General features: G+C 37.4%; 1 protein-coding gene across 1 annotated transcript in view; it reads right to left on the bottom strand.

The window, feature by feature from the left end:
• Positions 1-15,950: 15,950 nt before the first annotated feature.
• Positions 15,951-24,265, bottom strand: part of Impg2 (interphotoreceptor matrix proteoglycan 2) — a 60,509-nt gene continuing 52,194 nt past the window's right edge. The window contains exons 16-20 of the mRNA XM_042676996.1: positions 20,827-21,037; positions 19,048-19,236; positions 17,591-17,783; positions 16,938-17,017; positions 15,951-16,107 (exon numbers count right to left, since the gene is read on the bottom strand). Coding sequence (XP_042532930.1) covers positions 16,095-16,107; positions 16,938-17,017; positions 17,591-17,783; positions 19,048-19,236; positions 20,827-21,037 — 686 coding nt within the window. The 3' untranslated portion in view covers positions 15,951-16,094. The remainder of the gene's footprint in view (positions 16,108-16,937; positions 17,018-17,590; positions 17,784-19,047; positions 19,237-20,826; positions 21,038-24,265) is intronic.

A 24,265-nucleotide genomic window follows, 5' to 3' on the forward strand; every position in this document is an offset into this window, starting at 1 on the left:
ATGAAAGAATATCCAGATGTCTCTTCACCTCTCTTCTAGCTATGTGAAGATGAAATATTTCTGTATCTCCTTTAAGATATGAGTTAATAATGATATTAACTGAGTACATCCCCCTCCCCAAAAAAGGCTTTAGGTAATGTATATAATTACTAAAGGAGAAAAAGAAGTTAGAGAAGAAAAACAGGTCTGTAAATTTTATTGACAAAAGGGGAAGTGCCAATAATGTGACGCTCTATGGCTATAAAAAGTACTATGTTTTGAATAAAGAACTGTCGCACCCACTTTACTCAATGATAGATCACCTCTGAAATAATGTGTGGATTCTGCTGTTAGTTGAGAAAGGCATCCACAAACAGAGGAGGCATCAGAGATGGCTAAATGGTGAGGGTTTGAAAAGCATTGTTTTGCTGAACACTGGAAGGACTGTAGAGGTAATGACTAGAGAAGAATTGGATATGGAAAGTGAAGAGCACATAGTCCTGAGAATGTTCTCGTGCAATCTTTGAAAAGTTGAGAGAAAGAAATTCAACTATTTCCTGTTCTCTGTATATGACAGGATATGAATTTATGGGAGAATGAGGGAAAATATACACCAAGCTTCCAAGCCAGATGACAGATCAACTGACGCCATTGTTCGATGTGTAAACTCAAACACACTTTCGTGAGCTATAGATATTTATCTAAAAAAGAGTTATAAATATCCTTACTTACTATGTATTCAATGAGATAACTAAGAACAAAGTTTGACAGCCATTCCAATGATTCTACTTTGAATCAAGTGATTGAATAGAGAAGCCTGAAAATGCAATGAGCTGTCTCTCTACTGGGATTTTAGCACAGGCTAAATGATCATCTTCCCAGGGTGCTATGACAACTGTCCCACATTGGGTAAAGCTCTAAGTAGCCTGTAAAACCCAACTCAAGAATCCTTCACTGTTGTTAACCAGCTCTTAATTCTCCCTCTTCTCTGTGTTCACAATATTTCATTCATACCATTATTGAAGGACTCATTACACTTTGTCATTATTAATAATGAACATTTCTGTCTTCCATTCAGTTTCTGAGCTCCTCAAGGTCAAATGATGCCTCCTCCATCTTTATTTCTTCTTGCACCTTCCCAGTCCTAACACACAGTAGGTATTCAACCAACACTTAGTAATGAAAAGACATTTTGGATCCTAACTACACTTTGGTCTATGGAGTTTCAGAATTATGTCAATTATGCTAGAAATACTGCCTACTAGAAATAAACAACCATTCTAATTTTGCACTGACAAGGTTAGACAAACTCCTGATTACCAAAATGTGAATTTGCCTCCTAGCCATAGGCTGTGGCTCTTTGAAGTACCTACTCTTCATAGTCCTGTTCTCTAGTTGATGAGGTAGTCCAGTTCACATTTATGGAAATCTTTATGTGTACATTCCCTTTTCTGTACCAGAAGATTCTAAAAGTGGCAAGAGGCATATCACAGTCCAGGCATGTTTTTCAAAGCTAGTAAGACACTTGCTCATCTACCAAAACTGTATGCTTATATGATGACCAACTCTGATTCTTCCAGTAACTCAAGGTTTTCCTGGGTAAAACTGAGACACCCTCCAGGTCCCTAGACTTATTAATCTTTAATATGTTTGTTCAACTACTTAGCAAGATGTGAATGTTCCTCTGGCAACTCAATAAATACTTCATGAGTAACGAAAGAGGATCCTACTGGCATGGCAGAGGTAATAAAACAGCTCTCAGTCTTACTAGTTATACCAACTATGGCTTAGGCAGCTAGAGAAAGTGGTCAACTACAGTTCAATACAGAAAACAATTCTAATACTTTGGACTGTGGATTAAACCTGTTCTTAAAGAACCAGAACTCCTTCATGCTATCTAAAAACTTAGAGTAGGATAGGGATAAAAAGTAGCTAGTCCCAGTAACCCAGGACATATTGCCCTCTGATCCTAAACAAACCGTTTCAAGAACGCAGCTCTGTTCTGGAATGCAGTGAAGGAAAAGTTTGGAAGGAAAGTCAATCTTGGCCAAAAAAAAAAAAAACTCCTGTGTTTTCACATATTCCAAAGATGTGAGGTTCAGGGAGCACTCAAGTCTTCAGCCCGAGGCATGACTAAATAGGACTTTTACTGAGAGCACAGAACCTACCGAGTCTGCAAAACACAAGGAAACACATGTTTTCTATCAAGAATAATTTCCTCAGTAATAATCTGTTGTTTTTGATGATATACTTAAAGCCTATTCTCCTTCTTTCATCCATGTAGGAGGCTTTTGCTGCAGAGAATAAAACATGTGGTTCTACCAATGGTTCTAATTAGTTTGGTGATTTTTTTGTGTGTGCTCATTAGGCCAAATCCCCGTGAGAGTTCAGATATTTATATATCTAGCTCATTAACTACAGCCACAAATGCTCATCTGATAATTATCAAGAGAATGGGTGAAGAAATGTGTGACCGAATGGTAGCCATCTAGTACCTATTGATTCGTATTGCTGCTTATTACTTGTTACTGTGATTCATGCCAGGAATTCTTTTTAGACTTAACAGTTTTGTGTCCCTGTTCCTTTATACAAAGATTTTGAAATAAGGGGCTGGGAAGGTGGCTCAGTGGTAGAGCACTTGCCTTGCATGCTCGAGGCCCTGGGTTCGATTCCTCAGCACCACATAAGCAAAAAGAAAAAAGCCGGAAGTGGCGCTGTTACTCAAGTGGTAGAGCGCTAGCCTTGAGCTGAAGAGCTGAGGGACAGTGCCCAGGCCCAGAGTTCAGGCCCCACGACCGGACCCAAAAAAAAAAAAAAAAAGATTTTGAAATAAGTAACTTTTGCAAAACTAAAAACTCTTTCGTGGACACACATTGTAAGAGGATTATCTTGTATACAGAGTTCCTCAATCAGAGTCACTTGACTAAACCAATGGGACATTGGTAATGACCCAAAAAAAAAGCCTAAGCCACCTTTATAGTTCACAGGGATTGAAGGGGAAGGACCTCAAATAAATGATATCCACCAAAGTCAGGTTAAGTTTTCTCCTAAACTTAAGATGAATGTAGGAACTGTAGGGTATCTGAAAATGAATTGTGAAATATTAAACACTCTCCAAACTGAACGAGACTTAAGACATATGCAAGCAAGTTTAAAACAAGAAAAAAGACCACCTTCAGAGAGATACAGCCCTGATAGTCATCAAATTAATGTTTTCATAGCCATTCACCTGGCAGTCAGTAACCTCATAGGTAGCGAAGCAGACTGCTCAGTATGAAGCTAAGTTAGTAACAGAACTCACAAACATCCCTGAAGAAATGAGAAGTCACTCCAGCAGTAGTAAAACCACACTCATAACTTTCACAAAGACCCTTTTCACAAGACATCAAAGATGTTAAGACTATCATTCTTCATGATTATAAAGTGTTTATTGTTCATGCCCAAGACCTGTGTGGTTACACAGTGTGGCTCCTCCAGATGAATAAAAACCTCATATAAGCCGGGCCCCCCATGGCTCACACCTGTAATCCTAGCTACTCAGGAGACTGAGATCTGAGGACCGAAGCTCAAAGCCAGTCTGGGCAAGATGGTCTGTGAGACTCTTATCTCCAATTAACCACCAGAAAACGGGAAGCGGTGTTGTGGCTCAAGTGGTAGAGCACAAGCCTTGAGCCCCGAGTTCAAGTCCCATGACTGACAAAAAGTAAAATAAAAATCTCTTATAAGGGATATTTTCAAACCTCTCCCACCCCCTTGAAAAGAAATAATTTCACAATAACATGTAAGTGCTGGTGTGGTAATTCTGCTACAGAAAAATAATAACCAATTCCCTAAGACCTCCTAGAAGGAATCCCAAACACACAGAGGAAATAAGCCAGGCATGGTGGTACATACCAGTAGTTCCAGGAGGTTGAAATGGGAAATACCTTTTATGTTGGTTTTTTTGTTTTTTGTTTTTTTGTCAGTCCTGGGGCTAGAACTCTGGGTCTGGGCACTGATCCTCAGCTCTTCAGCTCAAGGCAAGCACTCTACCACTTGAGCCACAGCGCCACTTCCAAGACAGGAAATATCTTGAACTCACAATTTTGGAACTAGCCTGGTCAACATAATGAGGCCATGTTAAAAAGACAGAAAAAGAGAAGAAGATGATGTCAGCCCATTGAAATCAAGCTTTTTCTTCAACTTACTTTTCTTTAAAAAGGAGAAAGGGGGAAAAGACTTAAATGAAACCTGAACAGTTAGAAGAACTCAGAAGCTCATATTGGTCACACTATCAACAAATAATGGTAGCAAGACTGAAGGATGAGATGTTCTCTGGGAATGAGGACTTTATAGGTAGAATACTTTCCCAATGTTCCAAATCTCTAGATTGTTCTTCCTGAGATCTTACAAATTCTGACCTACCCTAACAGATAACACACACAGACATTATACTTAATATAACACTTCTTATTCTATGAAGAGCACAAGTGAGACTTACTGTAAAGCTTAGAAATTTGCCCCTTAAATATTCCATCGCTTTATAGAGACCTTGTTATTAAGATTTCAGATCCACTGATTAATAGTAATTATTAATATATGGACTGCACAGTGTATTCAAATGATCTCATTTAATACATGTGGGATCAGAGAGAGCATTTATTCCCACTTAATAAGGGAGAACATAGGGGTGCTGAGAGGCAAATTATCCTCTCCAGCATGACACAGGTAATAAGGAAATTAGAATTTGAACTCTTACTAAGATTCTTTGGCCTTTCCTTTAAATTATATCATCTCTGATCAATGGTGAGATGGTAGAAAAGTTTTAAAAGAAGCAATTTAGAAGCAGCCACACAGTATTTCAAAATCCAGTTGAAACCAAGAAATACATAGCACTATGGAAATGCAACTTATACTCTTTCCATAAAACCAAATAGTAGTGTCTGGGTTCTTTTTTTTTTTTTTTTGGGGGGGGGGGGGGGGGAGTCGGGTCGTGGGGCCTGAACTCTGGGCCTGGGCGCTGTCCCTCAGCTCTTCAGCTCAAGGCTAGCGCTCTACCACTTGAGCCACAGCGCCACTTCCGGCTTTTTTCTTTTTGCTCATGTGGTGCTGAGGAATCGAACCCAGGGCCTCATGCACGCAAGGCAAGCGCTCTACCACTGAGCCACCTTCCCAGCCCCAGTGTCTGGGTTCTTAATATTACTTTATTTCTATTGTGTGTTCCTTTCACCAAAAATAGCTACTATCAAGCCACTACCACCTAACAGGAAAAAGCTGTCATTGGCAGGTCTCTACCTGCCTGATTTTTTTTTTTAATTCAAATTCTGCACTAGTATTTTAGCATAAACACAAATTTCTATTTCTTACCAATAATATTTCATCTTAATATTAAAATTGAAGTTAGCCACAAACTACCAGCTGTTGTGGAATAACACATACTTATTACTCATAAATAATGTCTCCTTAAAGAAAAAGAATTGTACTCAAATAGAGACGTTCATGTGGTTATCATAGAAGGCAAGAATGACCAAAATTATCTATAAATGAAGTCATCACAGTTTCTTTTCTATCATCAAACTGTTAGTAGACTGTTTTTCTTCAAACATATCAACCTCTTGTGACTAATGTTACTTCATTAAATATGTATTTGTTGGAAGATTTTATGTAAGAAAAACTATTGAATTTACCATTGCAAATTGAACAAATGATTGCTTACTTATCTCGCATCTTAAGTTAGATTTGGTTGAAGAGTTCAATAGAAACATTAGTGGAAAGGTTTAATTTGTTATTTATTTATGTTTATTGTAAGGGTGATATACGGAGGGGTTTCCGTTATGTAAGTGAGGCAGTGAGTACATTTCTTTCTGAACATCGCCACCACTTCCCTTGTTTTCTTTCCAGACTTTTCCCTCCTGACCCCCTTCTCCCACAAGTTGTGTAGTTCATTTTCAACAGAGTCTAGCAAGTATCACTGCTGAATGTGTCAACCCTTTGTCATTTTGGTGCTCCATCTTACCCTCTCCAAAACAGATGAACTTACATACAAAGGGTACAGAAATCAAAAACAGCAACAACAGGGGGAAAACAGAGCAAAAAAAAAGTAAATAAAAATCTTGTTTTCATTTCATGGAGTTCACTTCAATAAACATCATTTTATATATGATATGCACATAAGTACTGAGCCTTTGTGATCCTCTCCTAAAAAAAGGAAGATTTAAATTCTCACCAATAATAAGCATGAATCCTCTGTCCATAAAGGGTACTTCTTATGAAAAATCTTATGGAAAATTTTACTGAAAGTACTGTTATTCTCAACCCACTCTGGAATTGTTCACATGGACGCATTTTCTTCAAAGTATATCTGGGAAGCTGTTATTGATTTTATAAGAAAAGGTAGGTAGGACCCACAGTATAGTTCATGTAAATTGACTAAGAATACACTATTTAAGAATGTACTATTGATTTCAAAAAAATTCATTCTGGCAGAATAAATTTTCTAATGTATAGATTCCTTAAAACAGCTTGAAATAATCCAAGCTCCATCCTGGAGAAATCCAAAATGGATCATAGCAGAGAGCAAAATGATGCATGTTCTCCCTGATATGTGGAAGTTAGATCTAAAACACTCTGGAATATGACAAATTACACAGGGTTCTAGATACTCACATACAGTGGGACCAAAAGAAGATAGTCTTAGGAGAGAATCAGAAAGGTGCAATACCCAAGCACCTCTTCATATGCATATAAAATAATATACATACTGAAACAAACTCCAAAGATATGGAAACAAAGGACTTTTTCTTAGTTTTTTTTCTTTTTCTGATGACTCTGTATTCTTTAGATGTGGTATATTCATGTGCACATCTAATGGAGGGTGGTGGAAAGGCACAGAATCTAAGGAAAGGGGGTGAAAATTGCAGCAGTGGAATGCACTGGACACTGATGAAAATGACCTATCTAACTCTGGGTGGAGATGAAGGAGGGAATGGGAGAGGACAGATGAGATTGTATGAAAGAAAATGTACTTATTGCCTATGTATGAAAATGTAACCCCACTGTGTATCACCTCTAAAATAACAAAGTCAATTTTTTAAAAATTCATTTTGAAATAAAGAGAGCTTCTCAATTTTCAGGTGAAGTGTTATAACATTTATGATCTTAGCTTATCCGACACTCCATGATAATTTTCAGCACCATCCTTTTTTTCTGCAAATAACGTAACTTCATTTCTTCGTGATTAAGTAATAGTTAATGGTATATATATACATATTATTTTTCTTTAGCCATCCATTGGTTTTAGGGAACCTGGCTAATTACAGAGTTTAGCTGTGGTAGTCAAAGCTACAATAAACATGGGTATGCAACTATCTTTCTTGACTTGCACTCTTTTGGAAATATTCCCAAGAATGACATAGTGAAGTCATAAGTTAGATTTTTTTTGAGAAATTTCTATACTAATTTCTATAGTAGTAGCACTAGTTTACAATCCCTGCAGTGTATGAGAAAAACTTTTCCCCCCATCCTCGCTAGAATTTGGATTGTTGTGGGGGAGGGGTTTGCAAATTCTTTATTGTGATTAAATGATTACATAATTTCACAAATTTCACAGTATTGTGGGATAGTGACGCTTAGTTAAAGTCACAAACACATTCTAACTTTCATGGGGCAAATCATCTACCATGGTCTATAACATTTATGAGTTCTATGAGCTTTGACAATACAGTTATTTCTTCCATGTCAGGTGATACGTACATTTCTTTCCTTTTGCATAGCATCAGCTGTTGTTGTTTTCTTTGTTGTTGTTGTTTTCTTGATGACTGCCAATATGACAGTGGTTAGAATTTTATTATAGTTTTGGTCCACATTTCTTTTATGGATAAGGATGTTGAACATTTCTTCATGTATCTATTAGCCATTTGTGTTTCTTCCTCTAAAGGCCACCTGTTTAATTCATTTGCTCCTTATTGAATTATTTGTTATTTTACTATTTAATCTTTGAGCTTGTTGTATATATTGGATATTAATCCTTTGTTGGATATCAAAGATTTTGCTCCCAATCTGTGAGTTGTCTCTTGGTTCTGGTAATTGTTCCTTTTGTTGTGTAAAACTTTTTAACTTCAAGCAGTTCCAATTGTCACTCCTGGCTCTTTTTCTGGGCAACTGGGGTCCTATTTAGAAGTCCCAGGCCATAACTCTCTATCATAACACTTAGTATACATCACAATGGACCCTTACCTTTATCTCCTCCCATCCCCCCTGCTTTACAGTGTTTGAAGCATTCTAATCACATGAAAAAAGGGCAAGCATCTCAGGGAAGCCTGAATTATCCTGAGGATTTCAGGAATAGCCTAGTTCCTTCAAGTCTCCCTCCAGCCCCCACCCCCCATCCCCCCCCACCCCCCCACCCCCCCCCCCACCCTCCCATCATTTCAAACCTGTCTTCAAATCTCTATCATCTCCTGGCCAATAGATCTTTGTCATACATTGTTGGGGCTGATAGGATTCAACAAGGCATTTGTTTACTACTTGTTGCCTGGCAATCACAAGGGACCTCTGAACTCTGTCTCTCAGTGCTGAAGAGACCACACACAAAGAGACTACCACATTTATTGCATGTAAGTAGACATGTAATCTCAAGCCCCAGCATGGGTTTGTTGATATCATGAATTGTATGAATGACTAACACCACACAGAGTCCCATTTCCCTCCTAGTGTTCAATTTGAAACCTAGATATGTTACCTCCTGCATGGATTCTCAAACTATGCCTTGACTCTGCTGTTCAGGTTGGATCTCTAGAAACCGACTCAATTGCTTGATTTTTTGAACTATTCAGTGCTTTCTTATTTAATTACCCACATGCTGACATAACCTTGATGTTCTGAAAATTGACAAAATGTAAAATCTTTCACCTCAATAGTACTTACCTTTTGTATTCTGCTTTGTCCTATTACTGTCTAAGAACTGGAAACAATCTGATTCATATAATTTTAGAGTCATACTGAAGAATTTATCAAGGTTGTACTATTCTTGTGTTTCAAGACCATAATCAGTTATAAAAGTGATTTACACCACTACTCATTAGTTGATAGACTTCTCCACTTAGATTTCTCACTATCCAATAAGAAAGCACAATTATAAATGTAACTCCTGTGGGAAATGTTGGCCTGAAGTGTTAAAGTATGTGCTCATCACTGCTAAGATCCCCTCTGATTATCCTGCTTCCTAGTCAAAGTTTATTAGCTAATTCCAACCTATTTTCCACTCTACACTGCTCTAGAACTCTTAGGTACTGGTATTTGGAACTTAGCAAAATATGCTCTCTTATGTAAATATTCATGAAATAATATACTGGATAACCCTGAGATAATCAGGTGATGTTAATAATCCATGTTCATTCCTATCTATTTTTATGTTTTGATTATCTAACTATAGATATTATTCTGTATTCCCCAAACCCAGATTAGATAACAATAAAAGGAAGATACAAATTTTATCATGGGTGGAAGTAGTACGGCTGCTGTCATATTTTAAGTAATTTCAGAATCATACAGGACACTCAAATAGTGGATGGAAATACAAGCATATGAAAAAGGACAACCATGTCCTTATAAAAAGTGGATTCCTTTGGAAATATAAAATTGATGGCACCATTCACATATGTGCATACAGATTTTATTTAGTTCACCTAAACAAGACTGTATAACTTCTGGGCTAGAAACTCATAATATGATTGAACTGCCAAATTCCACCCGCCACTTTAATAATATTATATGCTCAGACTCTGTTTGTAGTCTTGTGGCCCAAAATGCTCTCCCATCCACCCCACACTGCATTGCACAACCGCAGACACAAGCCCTCTGTGAAGGTGATGACTTTGAAACCCAGACACTGAGCTCACCTGGTAACCATGAGTACACACAGATCTCCATGGTCAGAAGGGAAGAGGATGCCAGAGCTACGGACAACTCACAACATGCAGCTGACACAAAATCACATCAAAGGATAGGTGAAAGTACATTACCTGTACCTGTTAGCACAAAAGCATTTTCTACTCCAGTGGAGCTGAAACAGGAGGTAATTCTCCAGAATTCGTTGAGTTTCTGAGTTCTATACTATTATGCTCTAGGCTTTGGCAAGTAGATGAGAACTAGAAAATAGATTCTTACAAGACCACTGATGTTGGCTAGAGTTGGTGTATTTTTCCATCCTTCTAAACAATAAAAGGAAACCTAAAGTGGAAAAGTTTGCAAGATATTCAACTTCCTGTTTCTGCCTCTGAAAAAGAGTATTATAACCTGGGAATATGTAATGACACTTTCTTCTCCAGTCAGGATGAAAGTTAAGATTAAACATATTGCATTTGCAATTTACAAAATTTGGCCTCAACAATGACTATATTAGGTAGCAATTTAACTCAACTTTCTACTTTAAATCAAACAGTACTGGGGACAAAATTAGATAAAAAGACTGAATGAATATCTACATTGGTCATCTCTATAAATTGCCATGTGATAATCCTCTCTTTTCCTCGGGGGTTCTGGGAACAGATAGCAAAGACTTCTTTTTCTGTGATGATGTGACATTCCATGTAGAAGTAAGTGTCAAGTCCTGCTTTAAATATGTCCATGAAGAGAAGCACAGAATACCACAGGCCAAAACCAAAAAGAAATTACTAAATGCTACTAGTACACATGGCTCCTGGATGAGTATCACAAAGATGCTGGCAAAATTAGTGCTGTTATAACACGATCATTAACATTTCTCTTAAGTATGGTTTAGTAAAGCTGAGAAAAACCGCCTGGTTATATTGATTTCTCCAAATTATCAATTTTATGTTTTAAGTCAAAATTAATTCAACACTGCTTTCAAAATAGAATTCATTAATTATAAATGAATGAATGAAAAGCCCATTAAGGGAAAGTGCACTTAAGTCTACAGCTTTACATTCCAAGTTAAATTCTGGCTTTGAAATATCACTGATGAATCTGAAAGTAAAATAAGAAAAAATGAAGCAATGGAAAATACTTTCCTGGCTCACTGTGTTGAACAGAAGGGATTTCTAGTTCTCAACATGTGTTTTACAGCTTTCTTTTATGAAGAAGGAAGATCATTCCACTACCATGTCACAGAGATCAAATCATAAGGAAAATGTATTTCTCTAGAAGTGTTACCTTCACTTTTACATTTTTAAAAAGAATAGGCAATACTGAAGCAATTTTAACTGCTTACATTCATACTTTGGAATATATTTTCACACATTCCCTCTCGGTACCTTTAATTTATTCTGTTCTATACAAAATAGAAATAAAGCAATAAAATCATATTTATTAAACTCTTTAGGATTAAATAAATACTTTCTGTATACATAAAAAGACTTATTTCTATTGTTGATTTCCTTATCTACTGTCTTGAACTCAGAGGCCTTTTTTCTTACTCTCTTTCTCTCTCTCCCTTTCTTTTCTCTCTCTCTCTCTCTCTCTCTCTCTCCTCTCTCTCTGTGTCTTTCTCTCTGTCTCTGTGTCTTTCTCTCTGTCTCTGTCTCTCTCTCTCTCACTCTCACTCACTCTCTCTCTCTCTCTCTCTCTCTCTCTCTCTCTCTTTCTCTCACCAATCCTAGAGCTTGAACTCAGGGCTAGGGGCTATCTCTGATTTTTTTTTTTTTTTGGCCAGTCAGGGCCTGGGCACTGTCTCTGAGCTTCTTTTGCTAAATGCTAGCACTCTACCACTTTAGTCATAGTGCCACTTCTGGCTTTTTCTGTTTATGTGGTACTGAAGAATCAAACCCAGGGCTTCATGCATGCTAGGCAAGCACTCTACCACTAAGCCACCTTCCCAGACCACACAGTCTTGTTGAATAACTGAAAGGAGGTATGTAAATAGGATAGAAAAAGACACAAACCAAAGTAATTCCAGAAGTTCTGAGACTGTACACTCCCCATTCCCCAAAATAAATTAGTTATTTTTTGCCAAAAAAAAAACAAAAAACATGAAAGTTTTGGTATTTTTTTCTTATTTGAGGCTTACTGAATCATTTTCTAAAAACATGCTATTCTTTCCTCTTTCTTACCATGGTGCAGTGCCAGATTGACAAGAAGTCACTCATTTAGGGTAATGAACTGTTTTCTGAAATCCCATAAACAACTTGGTATTCCTTGGAAAATACTATTTAACATGTATTAGTATATTACCATGAATTCATTTGTTCTAATTAGGAAGGAGAAGATATAGATATGCTGTTTTGGTGAAAAGATAAAAGTAAATAACACAGTCCACCATGGGCTAATGAGATAGACATAAATTCACAGTCTAGACCATTATGGTGAAGTAATGAATTAAGGATGACTAGGACTTGTCCAGACCTTCATCATGGCCTAAAAACAGGCTATTACTCACTGTTTCTCCTAAAATTAGGTTACTAATTAAGCAAACAAGAAGATGTTTATTAGACATGTTTCTCCTATACTTTACAGTATTTTTAGTCAAATCAAAACTATTTCTCTCCCCTCTTTTCTAAGACTGATTTATGATTCCCTTGTGTGTGGTTGCTAGTAAGATATCCTGGAAATAATAAGGAAATAACTAAAATTGAGGCTATGTTGTTAATCTATTGGAAATTTCCTGTTCAGTAATTGTTAGCTGATATTCCTCCTACCCTTCTTCTGCATGATGGGTTTGAATTACTGTTGCCATATTTATGCCTTCTCTTCACTTTTGATGGATCACTGATTTTTCTCTCTCCTTACAAGACAGCTGGTGCCAGCTACCCCACCTAATATTTCTTTAATCAACTTCAGTTTTTTCTTCCATTGCTGCCTTAAGCACATGAGAAAAAACTGAAAGTGTTTAAAAGAGTAAAGTTCAGAGGAGGTCAAATAATGATTCAGTTTCACCAACTATCAACAAAATCTAAGGCCACAATTTGGCTACAGACTTATCTAAGATTCTCCTAATCCTCACTACACCAAGATCAACTGAAGAATGATTTTACTTTTCCAGTCATGTTCATATATTTATCTTTGGATTATGATTACAATTCAACCATTGCCAAATTTTTAATTGGCAAAAAAATGTAAACAAGTTCATGAAAGATGCGTTTATTACTAATGAAAGTAACATTATTGTATGTGTTATATACATAAAGACAATGTTTTACAGCTAATTAGCTAACATTGAATAAAAATAGCATAGTTACATAAATTTATTTGATCACACTTTGGATTAAATGCCATTGTAGATAAAAAGTTTTTCATTAACTATACTCCATATTAAACATATGCTGTGGTATGTACACTATTACATAGGAGTCATCATAGTCTGGATTATATAACTATATATTTGTATTCCCTGATATTTTCCTATACATATCCTTTATCTCCAAAGAATTAATTAAATATAACAGGGAGAAAATGAGGATAAAGAATCATTCAATCTAAACTGAAATTATAATTTTGTTGAGGGGAGTATTTTAATCTTGTCTTATTCTCCTGAGGGGAGTGGCTTAATCTGTCTCATTAACTCGTAAGAGTAGTGTAAGATTTTACAAAACACATGAGTCAAGGAAATTTCCAGGCAAATTCTTTACATCATCAATTATATCATGGTAGCCACCCATCTTCCTACCTCTAGCCAGGATCCTTTGTGGGACACAATGCAATGGACTTGAGGATTGTGACCTTCACATAATTTTACAGCATTTATTGTCCATTTGGGAATAAAACGAACTAGGATCCTGACTCACTGCAGCTGGATGGTAAATGAAGAAGATTGGCCTCACCCATTTCCACTGGGAATCATTAGAAACATCTTAGGGGGAAAAAAAAAGCTTGACCCATATTTTTCTTGGATAAAATATCTCAATTTATGAAGATAGGTCATTCTCCTAAATCATCTGCTTTTTTAAAAAATAAATTTGTGTATTCATTTCCTCCTGTGAAATAAAAAGTTAGTTCAGAGACAGTAGATGTCTGACAACATGAAAATGACACCAAGGTAAACTAACTGCTTAAACAAGAAAAGGAAGGAAAACTATAAAACAAGCATATTATTGCTAGTTCAAGTATCATATTTAATCCAACATAGTTTAGTACCTATAAAGAATAATTGTGCAGTTTCCATCATTTTGTCAGAAGTAATATTAAGTTACAGTTGTCTAACTACATTATAATTCACTATGTGGTCGGATGGGAAGGAGAAGTATTGGAGAAGGAAGAACCAACCCATGGTGACTAGATATTTCAAAAGTAAAAACATAGGTGGAGCCAAGAGCCAATGGCTCACGCCTATAATCCTAGCTACTCAAGAGGCTGAGATCTGAGAATCACAGTTCAAAGTCAACCAAGGCAGGAAAGTCCATGAGACACATACCTCCAATAAACTACTCAGAAAAAGCGAGAAGTGGTGTTGTGGTTCAAGTGGTAGTACACTAACCTGAGGAAAAGAAGCTCAGGAACAAGCCCAAAACAAAGAAAAAAAGAGGTATAATAAAATCAAACAAAACCTACACTCATCTTTTTATGTAAGTAAGTGGGATGTTAAGCCACATAAATGTGAACAAATATCTTTAAGCTATTATAATAATAAAAATGGATCTATTTATCAAATAACACATCTATAAGACTCACTGTACCTTATGAATCCAGGAGACAGAAAAAGCTTGAGTTATTTACCATGCATTTTATAATACTCTGTTTTATTACTTTTGAATAACATGATATTGAATATTACATTGCTAGGTTAATGGCAATGTTTTAATATTCAGAAATTTTCATTCCTTAATGAAATGAGAGTTCCTAAATAGGAATTTGGCCTAAGACTTCTCAATGACAACATACCATTAAATTGCCTTCAGAAAATATCTTTTTAAGAGATGCTCTTTAGGGATGGCTTTTCCCCCATAGATTAGCTACAGTGACTGACCTGACTCATGCAGCAGTGGATGGTCACTGCAGAACCTGAATTCTTTCATTTTTTTCCCATAACAGAAAAGGTAGCATGGAAGTATAGACTGAGACCTCCTGTCCTTACTGTGATGGAGATTTCTTTTTCATTTCATTGCTGTGAAGCAGATGCTCTTACAGAGCTCAGTAATTTGCCCCTTCATGAAAAGGTCATTCAAAAGTAAATCAGCAACAGTGACATGTGTCAAAAATTCCCAACTTCTCCCTTCATTGCTTGTCTCTTGGAAAACAACTGTCCTCCTTTGGCTCAGTCTGTGCTTCTCCTGAGTATTTTTCATGGCGATGTGCCCTAGACAACCTTTATAGCCACCTAGAACTCTTCCAGCAAGCACCCATTTAAAGAGCTGCCTTTTGGTGTTAATTTGTGATTTATAAACAATTTGTTTTTCATCCAACACATATGAGCTTAGGAAAATAAAGTTTTGAATCTTAAATCCTTTGAAAGTTTTACAAATAAAACCAAGCATTTATGACAAATATCCTTAACATTTATAATGTTTTAAAATAATTATCAATTACTTTTTAAATTAAAAACCAAACAAAATGTAATGTTTTATGTAGGTAATTACTTTAAACTATATTAAAATTACTTCCCAGACTCCCTCCATCTATCCAACATTAAAAAATCAGCTACATAATAGAGACTTACTTAACTTCTCCTTGCCATACTCTTAACATTATTCTCCATCTGGGAAACTTGAGGCACAATTCTTTCTTAAGAGAAATCTCAAGACTCAGGAGCAGACAGAAACTGCAGCACTAACTCCGGGAACTGGATTTTTATTTCTCACTCATACTCTTTCTCTCTCTTTCTGTCCTCTCTGGTCTCTCTCTCTCTCTCTCTCTCATACTCTCTTCTCCTCCTCTCTGTCTCTCTCTCCCTCCTCTCTTTCTCGCTCTCTCTCTTCCCCACCTCTCCCTCATCCCCCTTCTTTTGTAGTAGAATATTTCCCAAAACTTATGATTTTGAATTTTCTTTAACACAAGCTCTTGGTCTTTGCAGAAATAAAGATTTTAAGCTAGGGAAATCGTGTGTGTTCCACATTCATGTATTTTTTTTCATGGAAGAGTCTTCTTCCAGTGGTATTCAAAGTAAAGTCCAAATTAATTACATGACACGGCTAACCAGTGGTCGGCATCTTCACACTTCTAATCCATGTCAGAGATAGGCATTTGTGTTAAAGCTCCTCCCTGCAATGAAAAACAAAAAAACAAAGAACATAAAGACCAATACAGTGGAAAGGCACGAATGTACTACATCACCAAAATCATCAGTGCTTTCTCTTTGCTTCCACTGGAGTAAAGGGTGTCTGGGGTGGGAGTGAGGAGCTGTATATAACTTATTTATAACTTTGTTGTGCTAAGTTAAACAAAACATAAAAACCATGTAATGCTCTTCCTACATCTTAAGTCTGTTAACATTTTTGGGCTACATGGTAAATGAGAACACTAAGTACACCAAGTACAAACTGAAAGTGCTCTGTGGATTAGGTGCTTACATCTTTAACAGGCTCGACAGTTTTCTCAATACATCTTCCCTCTACATGCATCCCTCTGAAGGCTATATGTGCTGCCTTTTGTTTTATAGAATCTTAAATCTTGTTTCATAGATGGTTTCTGTTATTTTAATTCCTTATCAGTTGCCTTTCTTTAGATGCCTTTGGGTTTTATGTTTTTTGTTTTTTTGAGACAGGGTATTACTGACATAGCCCAGGGAAATCTAGGTCAAAACATAGTTTAGATCTGCTCTGCTGCTTGTTATCACTATCACCTTACGTAAGTCTCTTTGCTTTTCCAAGTTTTCCTTTCCTTGACTAAGAAACATCCAACTTATAAAGCCATTATAAGGAAAACATGAAATAATCTGTTAGAACATGCATAAACTTTCAAGAATCCAATCAATTTTGGTCATCACTACAACTTTTGTCACATGAACAGGAATGACATGCTTGCATTGGTGACACTTCTATAAGACAAACTATAAAGTTGGTAGGTTACAAAAGGGCTTCTGGAATGCTTACATTTGATGCTCTCTCACAAAAGCTGCAAACTCTGGATCATTAGCATACAGTTCCAATATCCTCATTCTCTCTTGAATTTCCTTAAACAAAAAGGAAGAAGATACAACCGGTATTTGAAAAACTTCAACAGAATTTTAGGAGTTCTATATGTTAGGCAGAATTGGGAGTTTGGGAGTTTCCCAAAGGAGAGCTTGTCTCTAGAGAAATAGAAGATTCTACATTTATTGCTGTGGACACTGCAAGATACTTTAACTGATATGTAGTTCTAAGAAAAGGGAAAAGAAGGAGGATTTGTTAATAATTGAAGAAGTAGCCACTCAATGGAAAAGAAAGTAGAGCTCACACATGCATGCTCCTTGCCTACTACACTTTGGGGGAGGTAAGAATTAACCATGCAAGGGATGGGAAGGGGAAACAAAGGAGGAGGCTACAATGCTTGATAAGAAATGTACTCATTATCTTGCCCATGTAATTGTAACGCCTCTATACGGTATTTTCACAATTAAAAAAAAAAAAGAATTAACCATGCACATGGACACACACACACACACCGCAGCAGCAGCAACAACAATAACAACAACAACAACAAGAGGAAGAGGAGGAAGAGGAGGAGAAGAAAGGAGAGAAATACAGAAACAAAAAGTAGTCCTTACCTCCTTGGAAAGGCCACTGCTCTCATACATCTGTCTGATTTCTTCTCTACTCAGACCACCAATCACCTCTTCACTGGCAGAACTGTAGCAGGGATACTGAGCTCCACCATACTGCTCACATCCAGCCACCTGGCTTTCATAAGCAGGGTTGTACTTCACAGCATTCTCGATGGATGACAGGCTGTCAGGATGCCTTTTGAAGGCACAAAAAAAAGATACTGATTCAAGATTGCTCTAATAGTTGATAACTGTTTATCTAGACAAGGTTTCTGAAAAAAAGAGGGGAAATGGATACAAATGGAGCAGGGAGAAAGGTAATCATGAGAATCCAGATGAATCTCAAAAACTGTCACGTGGCATCACTATTCCATGTTTCGTTCATCTTATTTTCCCACAGTGCCTGACACTCAATAAATTTTGATTAGGAAGCAAGTCTTCACGGGCAGCATTTCATTAAACAAAGACAGTTCTAGCACTCTCAGAGTTATACATATGGAAAATCGGTGGGTAGCACAAGAGAATATGATTTAAACAAACACAAATATTAGGAGATGGGATGATCTGGGCCTCAGTTAAGTTCAATTCAGGTCTACAAATACTGAGATTAGCCATGTGCCTAGGGTTTTTCTAGATGCCTGTGATACAAATAATCCATAGGAATCTCTGCCATAAATGAGGTTGCAGTTTGTTGAAAACTAAGATTCAATACAAAACATAAGAACCATGCTGGATGGAGGTATGTCCTAGGTGGTGTTGGACCAGGAAGAGGGGCACCTCTGCCAGCTGGTGAAGGAAGTAGACTGACCAGAAGTAACTCCAACAGCCACTTCACAATCATAAAGCCACCAAAGGAGTCCTTAGATCCTTAGTCTACTAAGTATTTCCCTCATTAATAGAGCCACATTTAACTAAACAGAGAATCAGATTTGATTTCTTATCCGATCCTTACCCAACCTTATAATCTAATTGCCACTATTAGAAGCCAAAGAGAAATAAACTGAACACATCTAACACTCAACAGGGAAACACCATTTCCATCTCCTATCAACCCCTCACTATATCCTCCCTGACCACACTCAAAAAAGACTTTCCTCCAGAGCATGCCCCTCTGACTTGGCTTATACTCAATTATCTGGAAAGAGTCCCACCCAACCCCCCCAAAAGTATTTACTCCTCTGTTTGTAAAATATCACAACTATTGCTAAAACTTTTAAGACTCTCTTCCCTAGCAAGTCTTTCCTAGGGAGAACTAGTTCATTCCTTATCTGGGCTCCTTAGCAGATCATCATAGTGCTGCTTACATTGTTTTCCAAAAGATACCACTGTAAAGAGCCACGCCTTTATCAACTTTGTATCTCTCTCTCTCATTCAGCTCTTTGCTATTTGGTACATAGTAAGTACTAAATGAATGAGCAACAAAACATTATATTCCGTCAGCGTGCTTTTCCCTTATTTACCTGCTAGGCCTTTCTCTTTCTCTCCTGTTATTCTGAGCTTGAAGAGTCTTGACAAAGAAGAAGATGACAACAGAAGAGATGAAGAGAAGGCCAACCACTGCAGCTATGGTGACGCCTATGACCAAGGGCTCAGACACAAACTCCTCACAGTGCTCACCTCGGTACCACCAGTTTTCACCCACTCGGCATCTGTAAAGAACATCACCAAACCCAAGATTTGAATCACTTGGCTCAAAGTGATAATGAACAGAAAAACCTTTGGTGGGAAAGGGGCAAGGTAGAAATACAAACTTTGACCATGTAAACCTTCATTAAATAGTTGAATATAGTCCTGGGGGTATAGCTCTCTGTCAATGTTTAGCATTCATGTGACCCTGGGTTCCATCTCCAGCAAAGAAAAAAAGAAGGGAGGAAGGAAGGGAAGAGAGATAGAGACAAAGAAACAGAGAGAGAGAGAGAGAGAGAGAGAGAGAGAGAGAGAGAGAGAGAGAAAAGGGAGGGAAAGAAGGAGGGAAGGAAGGGAGAAAGGAAGGAAAAGAAGAGGGAGGAGAGCAGGGAAGGGAAAGAAGGGAGGGAAGCAAAAGGAGGGGAAAGAAGAAAGGAGAGGGGAGGGGAGGGGAGAGGAGAGGAGAGGAGAGGATGGAAGAGGAAAAGAGAGGGGAGGGTAAGGGAGGGGAAGAGAGAGACCTGGATATTGATATACAAGTTAAACTAGCATATGACCTAATGCTAAGCATAATGCTTGGCGCAGACTCAGAAGATCCTTAATAACTGCTTATAATTGACTACATAAAATATTAAATAGACTTCAACAAATGATTCCATTCAACCTCGTTATTTATGGGTAACTAAACACAGACCCAAGAAGAAAAGTGACTGGCAATAGATTATGCAATCAGAGCAGGGCAAAGCTGGGTCTAGAACCCAGTTCTCTATATCCCACACTAAAGAAACCCTTTCATCACTAAGGCCACAACATTGTGTAAAAATGTCTTTAGTCCCCAGAGCAGCAAAGAAGTATGAATTTCCTCAGGCATTAAGAATTCCAATTAACCGGCAAAAAGCTAACAGTGGAACTGTGACTCAAGTGATAGAATGCTAGTCTTGAGCAAAAAAGCTCAGGGACAGTGCCCAGGACCTGAGTTCAAACACCAAAAGCAGTACAAAAAAATGGGGATTCAGATGCACTTAAAGGAAAATATATCTGTCATCCTTTCAAAAATGTCAAGTATACCTTGTTGGTGAAAATTCAGTAGGAATTGAGGAAACTCAAAGTTATTAAGAATTACTCCAAGAGGAGAATGATGGAAAGGGTAACATTGATCAAGAGGCATTGTCCTCATAATATGACTTCTAAGTTGAAACCCCTTTGTAAACTACTTAATACAAATATGAAAAAAAAGAATTAATTCAGGCAGAACAATAAAAATCCTTTGCTTTCACCTTCAGATAGAGTATCGATGTCTAAACCTTGTTTGGAACACTGTGTTTTTTATCATCACCACTAAAAGTATAATACAAAGATCTCAAGTTACTCTAAGTACATTTTGTTAGAAAATTTTTCAGAGCTCTCCAATGGCATAATATAACCAATTGTACTGGATTTATAATTCAAGTCTGCTAAATGGCTCAATCTTCACATGAGAAATGGACAGCATCTACCTTCTGCCTACATACAACAAATGTATAATGATTGCCCTAAATTATAGTACCCATCCATTTTCTTCAGAAGAAATATCTATAAGGTTATAGCCAAGGTTATCTCTAATTACAACATACCTACAAATGGCCCCATGCCCAGGCATGATGTCACATTTTCCATCATTCAAGCAGAAGTCTGGCTGTAGGTCACAGAGACTCTGACAAGGCAGATCATCTACACTCAGGTACCCAGGGAAGCATCTGCACTTTGCTTCTCCACTCCAGGAGTTGACCAAACATTCAGAAAATTCATTACAGGCCTGAAACTTACAAGGGTTGGCCTCATCACCTAAAATATCAAACAAACCAGAGAATATAGAAAGGCAGTTGGGGTACAGGAAGTCTTTAAAGTTCTTTCCTTAAAGTACCATGGGACAACCATCTTGAGCTAATGAAGTACACAAATACTAAGAGCAGAATCATAAAACCCTATAACCTGGTAAGTTTCTGTATGTCCTATTTAGGAATTATGCAGAAGCTTTAAAGTCACTGTCATGTAAGTGTCTGTCTACAGCATATACCATTTGCCATTCATTTCCACAAGGCCCATTTTGCTATAGGCCACCTCTACTTTGCATTTACTACTATGTCACTTTCCACAATGAGACCATGAGATGAAGAGAGAGCCCAGGGAAAAAATGGCAGGAGCCTCAGAGCTTGGTATAGGAGCAGTCTTTGGAGCAGTCTAGATTTGGGGAAGCCAGTATTAGAAAAAGAAATCATCTCTGCCTCCTCTTTAGGCTCCTCTGAACAGTAACTTCATTTTTCATTGGTGGGCTAGGAGAAAATGACCAAAAAGTGAAGGAGGGCAGTAACTAGTCAAAACTGATGTAATGCATTAACCATGGATGAGCCTTCCAGGAAAACAGACTATGTATAGACACAGGCAGATGCTGAAATGACAAGTCAGGGAATGTCAGGAGATTTCCAGAAGAAACCAGAAGCTGGGAAAGGACAAGGGAAGATTCTTTGATAGAACTTTTGGAAAGAGCATGACACTGAGCTTTGATTTTAGATTTCTAGGCTCAAAAAACATGAAAGGATAAATTGTTGTTATAAGCCAACTAGTAATGGCACCTTGTTAAAACAGCCTTAGGAAACCAAGATAGGAGAGACTGCCAAGATGATGCTCTTATAACAAGAAGAGCATACAAATGTACTACTGATAGACAGGTAGCTTCAAGAAGGGGACTGCACAGCAGGATTTCATTATGTAGTTCTGACTTCTTTGCACCCACGGCCTAGTAGTCATTAGGCATCATAATCTTGACCTGGAATGAGAAATAGAGTATATATAGTGGGTGAGAAGGAGGACATTTCCTCATTCCTCTTTGTTGCTGAAAGTGAAATTTTCTAAGATACTGCACATGAAAAACTCAGACAAACAAGTCAGTCTTGTCTGAGCCAGTCTTGACATAAAATGATCACTTTTAATCTTTCATAATATACACATGTAGGGAAATTCTCTTTTAAAAAAACTTAAAGCCGGGCGCCAGTGGCTCACGCCTGTAATCCTAGCTACTCAGGAGGCTGAGATCTGAGGATCATGGTTCAAAGCCAGCCAGGGCAGAAAAGTCCATGGGATTCTTATTTCCAATAAACCACTAGAAAACCGGATGTGGTGCTGTGGCTCAAGCGGTAGAGCGCTCGCCTTGAGCCGAAGAGCTGAGGGACAGCACCCAAGCCCAGAGTTCAAGCCCCATGACCGACAAAAACAAAAACAAAAAAAAAAATTTGTGGCCATTCTACAGTTATTAGTGGGAGGAAGAACAGAATTAATATTTTCTATTATAGATTAGGAAAAACATACTAATATAGAAAAAATAAATGCCATTCCACTTTTCTTCAAAAACATAAGCCTAATACCTTAATCATGGAAATAAAGCACTAAGGTCTTAAAGTTTTGTTCCAATCCCTTCTGCTGGCTAATGGTGAAAGCCCAGAAGAGTTTAGAAAATTACCTAAATGACTTTATGAAGAAACAAAGTTTGGAATGGGAAGCAGGAATCTAACTTCTAGAATGAATTATACACATTCTGGCTATCCAGTAGTAGCCTAAGTGAAGGATTTATGGGCTTTGGAAAATGAGAGAAGAGGAAAGAACAGGATCTGGAAAGAAAGCTTCATGGCCAGAACAACATGGTAGCTGGCTGAGTTCTGGGGAAAAGCGGGTAAGTCAGATAATGCCCTTGGGAAGATGACTGAGGAATTTAAGAATGGTTATGCCTAACAATAATATTTTTAAACCATCTGCTATGCTTATAAAAAGCTTTCCCCATTACTCTTAAACCACAAGCAAATATCAGATACAATCAATTACGTTATGTTATGGATGTTTGTGGAACATTTAAAAATGAGACTAATATCTATACTAAGTTGACGTAAAGAATAATCAGAAGGTTCAAGATATATGTGAAACTAAAAATTGGGAAGGAACTTAGAACTGGAGGTGATTAAGACAAAGGTTTTATACTGTACATGGACAGGACTCCTGCCAGTTCATTGAACATAGAAGGAAAAAGTCACTCAAAAAACCTGGGTGGCTTGACCTGCAACTGATAGGTGAGTTACACAAAAATCTGAAAAATGTATTATGTAATTCCTTTAAAAAGAAGTTGATTAGGGACTGAGAATATAGTTCAGTTGTTAACTGCTTATACTACGATATATGGGAGGTGATACTTGTGATCTGCAGTGCCATACAACAACCAAAAAAGTGGATCAAGTTTTGCAAAACTTTTAGAAATTATAACTGCTTACATTTGTGGAGCTAGTCAAGTGCTTTTATATATGTTATTTGTTTAATGCTTACACCAGACACATAAACTACACAGGCCAGGTAATTTTGAGAAACTAAAGCTTAGAGATAAAATAGTTCATCTAAAGTCACACAGATGATAAATGGCAGAGAAAAGCCAAAATTCTTGCCTTTCAACTTACAACTAATTGCTTCTTCCCCTAAATCACAAGGCAATGTGTGCAAAGAGCCTTAGCGTAGGAAAGTGTCAAGGGATTTGCATGTTGGCAAATTAGCAAAATCAGTTCCCTCACTTTCAATGAATAATTGTCCTTCAAGGATTCCAAATAAAAGTATCTTTGTTTCTTTCCTGGTTAAAAAAAAAATAGAGCTCATTTTCAAACTAGTTTGAGTGTGAAGGCACTGGAAAGTATGAACCTAGACATTCCACCTTACTCTGACTCAAAGCCACTATCCTCTGATAGGCAAAAGGAAAAAGGAATAAAACTTCCCTGCACTGAAGTCTGCAAAATTAAAATAAGGATTTTTAATTGTAGGTATGTGAAAGGCAGAGAATAGGGTTGCATTCAAGACCAGTTTGAAGGGGAGAGTTCAGGAGATCCCTGAATACAGTAGCACACACCCCAAGCTTTGTGGGAGGCTGAGTTTGGAGGATACCAGCCCAGGAAGAAAAGCCTGCAAGACTCCATCTCAACACAGAAACTAGACATGGTGACATATACCTGTGAACCCAGAAAGAAACAGAAAGCCTAAAGTAGG

The sequence above is a fragment of the Dipodomys spectabilis genome, unplaced genomic scaffold, assembly GCF_019054845.1.
Source record: "Dipodomys spectabilis isolate Male_0828 unplaced genomic scaffold, ASM1905484v1 ptg000032l, whole genome shotgun sequence".
Lineage (NCBI taxonomy): Eukaryota > Metazoa > Chordata > Mammalia > Rodentia > Heteromyidae > Dipodomys > Dipodomys spectabilis.